The sequence below is a fragment of the Theobroma cacao genome, chromosome 1 (genome assembly GCF_053813885.1).
Source record: "Theobroma cacao isolate CCN51 chromosome 1, ASM5381388v1, whole genome shotgun sequence".
Classification (NCBI taxonomy): domain Eukaryota; kingdom Viridiplantae; phylum Streptophyta; class Magnoliopsida; order Malvales; family Malvaceae; genus Theobroma; species Theobroma cacao.
The window spans coordinates 4,156,520-4,165,194 of NC_142639.1; the positions used below are offsets into that span (position 1 = coordinate 4,156,520).

Below are 8,675 nucleotides of genomic sequence, written 5' to 3' on the forward strand. Positions count from 1 at the left end.
GCTAGGTTTCTTTTAAGATACTATATCATATTCAGTGAACTAATCGAACATAAAAATAGGGTTATAGCAGAACAGAAGATATGAAATTGTCAAAGATAAGGAGGGGAAAGTTTGTGAATCTTTAGATAGTGACAATACTGTAAGCTATCCAACTTTATTTGGTTGAAAAAAACCACTGAAATTTTATAATAAGCAGAATCTGGAAGGAAGACCCAAATGAATTCGTATCAGAAACTGATTTTTCTGATTATTTAATGCCGGTTGTCATGATTAACCTTGCACTAATTTGGGAAAAATTTTTCAAAACAGCAGAGAGATTCTACTGGCACTACCAACGAGGAAGGGTAAAGCAGGATGGGATATAAAATGCTAACACTGTTGCCAATTCAAAAGGTCAACAAATCCAAATTGTAAAGTCAAAAGGCAATATAATCAATTTGAGATGGAGGCAGCTTTCAATTGGTGTATGAAAGCTCCATGCTAAAAGAATATATTTTCAGCTGGATAAATGGCCACTACAATCGGCAGAATCATGATGTTTACATACCAAAGAAGCCTACAAGGCTGGCTAGGACTACACCTCCCACTTTCAAATATCCTACTTTAGTTTAAAAATTTATATAACATGTAAAATGTTTCTGCCATAAACAGTGTGTTGAAAGAGATCATACAGATTTGAATATCAAATTCTATCTTCTCAGGTCGTGTTTCTCTTGCAAAATCATTGAACCTGGTATTCCAGTACAGTTCTCCAGTTGCATCTCATCCACTGATCCACACTTTTCACTCTTCGAGCATGAACTTGCAAAAGTATTTGGTCCTAGGAGGGAATGTAATGCGTTTTAATCGTGGTATTCCTGTCAGATATCTTCTTGTGTCATAAACATTTACATGAATCTGTTATCTGGTTAGCCCTACACAAACGTAAGTTCAATCAAATTGAGGTCTCAAAGAGAGGAGATATCTCAAATCTGACCAACCCCATATTTTATCTGGTTGCTGGAATCAGGGATCTTTAGTCGCCTAAGAAATCAGAATAAGGAACTGATTTAGAATCAAAATCTGTCACTCTTCTTCCAATCTATTCCCTGCTATGGAAGTGGCTAGCTTACTTTCAACTGAACAACATGATGAATCCGAAACATTAAGAAAACAGTAACATTCATATTAATGTCATTGAATTTTATAAAATAAAAAGTACAACCTTTTAATGCGAAATGAAAGTATCTGTTTCAATTATGTAAAGTCCAAGTCAATACCGATTTATTGATCGAAGAAAACAACATAACACACAATCTTACTAACGTGATAAAGGTTTTCCAGTTTTCAATGTCTGCCACTGAAGCCCTGTCAGTATCAATATGAACTAGTGTATATAATTATACCATTTCAAAAAGTTCTTTAAATCATTCTGATAAAAGCTACCCACTCAATATCTTTTTATATTATTGTGCTTCTAAATGATCATATGATCTGCCGAAAGGCCTTTGATTGGGCCGCTCTTTCATGATTTAGTTTCTGAATCATGCATCACACAGTTGATTGAGATTCTAGCCAAGAACCATTGCCTTAGCAACTAATGCATTTCTTAAGTCAAAATACGTTACCCTTTTAAGATTATAGTAAAGAATACTCGAAAGACACTTGTTAAGATATATTATTAGATGAGGATAAAAGATTAATAATATCATATTGGATCATTTATTTTACCCACAGAGAAGAAGTTAGTTGGCAAAAGTGCTTATTCAAGACCGGCATCAGTAGAGCTGTTAACAAGCTGCCGCTTTCAGCTGAAGAGTGGACTCATAGCTGACAGCAGCCCATCTAGGCGACCCTATGAAGTGTAGCCTTAGACCCCTCAGCTCCCTGCAGCAAACCTCTTTAAAACGATCTGAAAAACCAATTAAACTTGGTCCTCCCCTGCCAAGAAGAGAGACCTAGTTTTACCATATTCGATGGAACTATTGAATTGAACCTGCTGCCAAACTGCTATTCCTCAAGCGTTGGTTGGTTCAACTTTCGGTCTGCAATAGCGGCAGTAAACAACATTATTTGGGTCTTCATTTCTACGCCTTCGACATGTCCCTTTCTCAATTTACTGGTACAGTATTCTTGATCTAATTAGCAGTTGTCTTGCGGCCTCCAAGATCAGGTTCTTTTTGGTAGGATTTGGGTTCTCAAAGTACCTCAGCCTACCCAGTTCTTCCGTTGTTTCAGAGATGATAAAAAGAAGATTCTAAAGCTGATGAGGTGAATTGAGCTTCCCCTGGATGATGGAAATGTACCAGGCAAGACCAACCTTGCCTAGCTGCGAAAATAAGGTACCATTTGATCAAACGAACCCAAGGAAACTGACAAAATAGTCCATGCAACGGATCCTTCCATCCAAAATGCGATCAGTTCCATCCTATGAACTGATGAGACCGAGCATATGCCTTGGTTAAACATCTGGGGTCCCCGCACATGCTACACATGGATACCCCAAGAACCAGAATTAAATCTCTCAACGGATCCCCTCGAGTCCCTAGAGGAATCATCGGAGTGGAAATTTGCTCAGCTTCGCAAAGAGGTGCACGTTGCCATGGCGGTTGTCGAGAAAATTGTAGAAAAATATTACATTAGATTTTATATCACCCTGGATGCCGTTGCTCCTCATGGTTCAAAGAGGTAACACATCACAGAGTTCATGTAGCGAGCAAGAGAAGGTTACTCTTAGCTTTGAGAGAGGCATCAACTAGACAAGGCAGGAATTTTGACAGGGAACCAGAATGCAAAATAGTAAAACAGTTTAATCACAGGTCAACAGATGAAGCAGAACAACCGGATGGTTTTAAGATAAAAACACGCAGCATTCAACGGAATACAATACAACTTAAACATTACAGGTTCCTATGAGGATATATAATATCCACAATCACTAATTTTCTTAACACTTTGGACAATCATGATAAACTTGTGACAAACATAAAGTAACACTAATTCTTCGTGCAATCAAAACAAAGATGAGATGGAATTTGCCATGATCTTTCATTCTGCACAAGGCATCCTGCAAGTTAATGCTCTCCATTATCACAGCTTCCTCCACACTCTAGAATTTTCCACTTCAAATTTGGCAGGAGGAAGTTAATGATCACATCCAAAGTCTTTCTAGTTGCTGTTCTTGGATTTCTCCATTGCTCTAGGAGCTGTAGACAGGCAGAAAACACAGTTAACATAGCCTAAAACTTCGTCCATCTGCTGCCATTCAAAAGGCATTTGAACTATCATGAGCTACAGTAATAAGAAACGAGTTGAGATAACTGAGATATCAACATAGAAAGAATGATACGTAAACTAGAAAGGACAAGGGTACTATGCTTTCACCCTAATGATAAAAACTATTACATGAAAACATACCAAAAGAAAATCCACTCCGTGGAAGATGCTTTGAAAATGAGCTCAGATGTCAAGGCAACAAATAGACATCTTAGCTGCAGGCATGAATATGATGGATTAATACACCTCCCATTCAAAAGACCACCCAGCTAGGGAGTACAAAACATAAGTCCAGATAACACATTTACTCTGTACATCATCTCCATTGTAAGCCATAAGATAATTCACTTTACAACTTAACTGATACTAATCCACACCCCGGACCCCCAGTTTTTCTATTTATCTTTATTTTCTAAACATTTGACAGGACATAATTTGACTAGTGCAGACCAATCCACAATGTGTGGAGTAGTATTTCATTCACATGTGCACTTATGCAAATGCACATAAAGGTACAGACAAACAAAAACTGAAAACACGTACATACAACCCACTATCAAAAGATGTACAAACAAATAATATGATCAATTTGATCCATTCTCAGAAGATAACTAAACCAAAAGGTACTTACCTAATCCAATCGCATCAGAGCTCTTCATGATTTTCAGCCTCTTGCATGTTTCAATAAACATCCTGCAACAAAATCAATTACATTTCATGGTGTTAAGGTAACCTGAGTGAGAAAATCTCAATCTATCAGCAGGTATAGTTTTATCGTGCAGTACTCCAACAAGCTTCAAAATAGCCTATTAAATAAAGATCAAGTTGGCAGCCACCAAGCAAATCATGCATGTTTATTATATATGTGCCTCTGTGTGTGTGTGTGTGTGTGTGTGTGTGTGTGTGTGTGTGTTTGTGTAGCATGTAAATCTAGATTCTCAAGCTTGACAAACTAGCCTATAACTGATATGAAAATCTAACCCTGCATCTAGAAGATATAAGCAAAAATGAAATCAACACTTCTTTAAAAGGACAAAACATTCACAAGGACGACAAAGCAAAAGTTCATAATTATTTTTATATTTTTTTTCTCATTTTACCATTTTTGTGGAACGAAGTATAATGTCTCAAAGAGACTTCTTCACCAAACTCTTATTCAACTTTATACTGCTTAGGCATTATAATCTTGCAATTTTTTGCTGTCAAAACTTGGGTAATATGTCTTGAGAATTTTCCCCTTTTTGGTATAGTCATCTAACTAGTAAGCAAAATCATCCTACCCCTGATCCTAGCATCAAAGGTGATGTCAGATAAAAATCTCCAAACTGGAAAAGTAATGGACTTACATTATTGCAATTAAAAATATGTGAATAAGCCTGGTGGAATTCGTAATTATTAATTCTTAAATTATTCAACAATATATGCAGCAGTTACATACCACATTAATTGAAGTATTTGTCAGTATGAGAACATGTGGATAGGTATAAAAAGTAGTGCACATAAGCTATATCCATTAATTGTATGCCTCCCATAGATAAGAAACAGGAGAGCAAAAGTGCACACTGAAAAAAGTAATCATAATAAATACAAATGCATCTAATATTTCATACTTTGGATTTCATTTCTAACAACCAGAACTATAACTCTAATTAGAGAGATTCAGTCTACAAAACTACTCCAAGAACTTGTGCCCGTGTGATTTAGGACTTTGAAAAGAAAGCAATTAGGAAAGAATAGTTATAATGTTAAACAGTAATTTTGAAAGATTGAAGCTTACTCCCATGGAACATCTCCAACAAGCATCCAGTCCCCATCTTTATCTTCGTATGTAAGCACATATTCTGATCCATGCAAAAGATCCTTCAACTTGCTCTCACTCAAGATTTCCTTCCCAGGAGAACCATGAGACCCACATTGACCTGAAATCATTGTAAAATGTAATCTATGCCAAATATTGGAACTTTTCCTTTATTGAAGATACAGGTAAGCACATTTCTGTGCATCAAAAAGGATTCAGCTTGATATTGCCACAAGGCGATGAGAACAGCAATAGCTTACCAAGGGTAAAACAGCTGAACATCTTCTCAAGAGCAGAAGACAGTTCCCGATAAGTTGAATAAGTTCTCAAATCCACCTTCCTCAGATAAGGAGCCCCATCCATACTGACCTTGATAAAAAGAGCACCGGGACCTGGTTTTCCATCAACTTCATCATTGTTCTTTGAAGAAGTGGCCAGTGTTTTAGTCCTAAATGATCTTATTGGTGGCCAACCAACAACCTGTGCCCTGTCAAGGATGGCATATCACAACAACAATCAAATAAAAAAAGGCACAATATAATGCTCTTTATCCCATCCAATGCCTAAGAGCCCCTTCTCAAGTAACTTATACTTACTTGGCAGCAGGTGCACTGCTGTTGTTGTTAGAAATGCCAGTTTGTTTGAGGCTTGTTCCATTTGGGGCACGAGGTCGTTCTTGTAGTGCATTTGGAGGCCCATCTTTCTTTACAGATGCTTGAGCTCCAGAAGACCTTGCCGACAGCATCACATTGACCCCTGGATTACCAGGATATTTTCCGTGTCCCACAGTTTGTGGAGATTCAGAATCAGAACCAGCTCCAGGAAACATCCAAATTTTTTCAGTGTACACAGAGCCTTTCACCTCTGAGAATCCATCCATGGTGTCAGAGAACCCCCTTTTGTTTCCAGAAACAACAGTTTTCTGTGATGATGAGCAGATTCCATCTTTAGAAGGAAGTAGAGGAAACAGTGGTTTCTCATCAAGTTTTCCTGAGTTCAGTAAGCAAAGCTCTGGTTCTCTCTCAGGGGACTGGGATCCAGGAAGACCAAGCCTCAGCTCTGTAGCCTTCAAATTCAGATTGTTCTTGTTATCCTCTGTCAAGCTCGAGACACCAGAGCTGTCAACTGAGGAACAATCTGATAGTCCAAGATAATTACGCTCCTTTAATCCCAAGCCATTCTGGGAGATACAGTCATCAGAGGGAGAAGAAACATTACTCTGCCCTTCCTCCTCCACGCCCAGCAGCGGTTGAGACATCAGAACCCAAAACTTCTCAAGACAGCCTCTTTTACTGCATAGAAAATGAAAAAGAACCAAACCAAAAAAAAAAATCAAATTTTCTGCTCATTCCAAGAAAGACACCTTTTAAGCCAAATTATATAAAAACACAAGATTCAACACAACTACAAATTACAACAGATCACAATCTGCTTACAAAGTTATCTAAACTAAACCGTCAAGTAGACTAGTCAATCATTATTGACGGTTCCTGAAAGAGCCATTCTGAATCCAATAACATCATCTGCGAAACCCACTTCAACCCATTTTTTCAAACAACTCCAGCTACCAAATTGGTTAATTCGGGTCATTTTTATTGCTTCTAACGGTCAAAATTAACGAAAATTTTCACTTCCTAAAGCTCAGATAATGGTGTAAGCTAGCTAATCTGCATTAGACCAATCTAACTTCTTATACAAAATTACATGCCAATGAAAAACGAAGTAGATTACCAACCTCAAGAAATATCCTTAGCTGTGGATGATAATTACTATATATTTACCCGTGATTTACAAGAGCGGCAGTATAGCCAAAACTGAGTCAAATTTTACAAAGAAGCTTAGAAAAAATCAACACTTCTAAGTACTATTGTCCAATAGTTGCTGAGAAAGAATAGAGCTTAAAATAGAAAAAAGAGTAAAAACGGGAAGCGCATATATTTTCTTCTAGCTCACAACTACATGTAAGAAGAAGAAATAAAGTCAACTGAAGTCTTGTGTATTTAATCTTTTTAGGAGAGTTGAATTTTCCGTTTTCCTTGAATAATAAGCAGAACATAAAAGAGAAAGAGAAACAGAACCAAAAAAAAAAAGAAGAAGCAAAAGCAAAAAATTAAAAAGGAATTTTTTCTCCTTCCATTTTCTTCTTCCATCTTCTTCTGTTTCCGGTAACTAAACAGAACAAACTGATAAAAACCCCAAACCAAAAATAAAAACTGGAGATCTTACTGCTGAAATGAAGCAGAGCTGCAAAACGAAAACAAGCAAAAAATGGCAAATATAAACAAAAATTTGAAAAATAAAAAAAAAGCTTACCGGAGAAAAACTTGGCGGAGGAGACAAAGAGAAGAAGATCAATTACTGCCTTCAAAAATTGCAGGTGAAAATGCACGAACTGCAGAGGAAATAAAAGCAGAGAAAGAAATAAAGAGAGAGAGAGAAAACAAACTCCTCAAGGTCCTTCCATTAAGCAGAAAGCAACAAAAGCCATTCACCGAGAAACTCGAAGTAAAAAAAAAAGGAAAAGAGAGAAACCAAAAGAAGGGCAAAAGCGAAAATAAACGGAAAAAGTTGTGTAAATTTTTTAATCTCCTTGAAAAGAATGGGACCAGGTCGTTTTTATACTGCGCCGATCTAGGAGTGGGGGCGGAATCCAATCGGACGGTTGAGATCGGTATCGCGTTGGGGGATCTGGACCGTCAGATTGTTGAAAAGAATCACGAAATGAGTATCTGTCGTTATTACAGGTGGTATATTTGAAGGAAAGATGGTTTTGATTGGCTTCTGGTTCCTGCTTGCTGCTTTCTTTCTGGTTCAGTGACTGGGTTTTTTATAATTGAATAGTCGAATTTGCCCTTGAATTAATTAAGTATTGTACCTTATTCTGAAGGATTAATAAAATGACAATAACGACAAATTTTTTTTGCCCCCCACTCTAATGTGGACTGTGTTTCAAGAAGGATTAATTAACTGCTTAATAGGTACTAATACATGCTTATATTAAATTTGTTCAATTTATAAATCTTGTCCAACAATACTTGAGATGCCTGAATAAATGAGAAATAAAACATTATCTTTATTTATATTTATATATTACTAAAATTACCCCTAAATAGGGTCTGGTAATAACATCTTTCCAGAGATTATATTATAATTTGAAATGATAATATTTTTAAAGGTTTTGTTTGAGTTTTTATGATTGAAATCAAAGATAATTTAATTATAATTACATTTTTTTTATTGGGATTATTTTCTTTCCTTTTTATGACTCAGGGTAGAGTCGGGGACTTTTGGTTGTTGGGACATTTTTCTCCAAACTCCAAGTAGAATTGATTAAGATATTCTTTGGTACAAAGACCAGAACAATCAATTAAAGAGGTATTTGAATATGTTTTAGGAAAATTTGCAGCCATCGGGGCTCAAACATGAGTTCTATTTAATGTGACACAAATGGAAACAATTTAGAATATATATGGAAATGATCATTGTGGGCTAAACCAAACCAGGATTTTTGTCTAGCCAAATCTGACAAAACTCAACCACTCCGCTCTCATTGCTCCTTCTATTATCAGCTTTACGTACATCTTCAGTTTTATACAGGGCTGATTCCTTTCATCAAGACTTC

The 8,675-nt window shown here is 36.6% G+C and overlaps 1 protein-coding gene across 2 annotated transcripts; it reads right to left on the minus strand.

Moving 5' to 3' along the window:
- Positions 1-2,807: 2,807 nt before the first annotated feature.
- On the minus strand, positions 2,808-7,578 carry IAA9 (indole-3-acetic acid inducible 9). 2 transcript variants are annotated; one of them, XM_007047626.3, is made up of 7 exons: positions 7,367-7,578; positions 5,650-6,345; positions 5,314-5,540; positions 5,033-5,174; positions 3,887-3,948; positions 3,397-3,470; positions 2,808-3,185 (listed from the first exon to the last, which is right to left on the minus strand). In XM_007047626.3, the coding sequence occupies exons 2-6, from the start codon at positions 6,309-6,311 to the stop codon at positions 3,439-3,441; spliced, it is 1,125 nt and encodes a 374-aa protein (XP_007047688.1). In that variant the 5' UTR covers positions 6,312-6,345; positions 7,367-7,578; the 3' UTR covers positions 2,808-3,185; positions 3,397-3,438. The 2 variants fall into 2 exon arrangements, with proteins under 2 accessions (XP_007047688.1, XP_007047687.1); XM_007047625.3 differs by lacking the exon at positions 3,397-3,470 and having other exon boundaries at positions 7,367-7,575.
- Between the last annotated feature and the right edge of the window lie 1,097 nt (positions 7,579-8,675).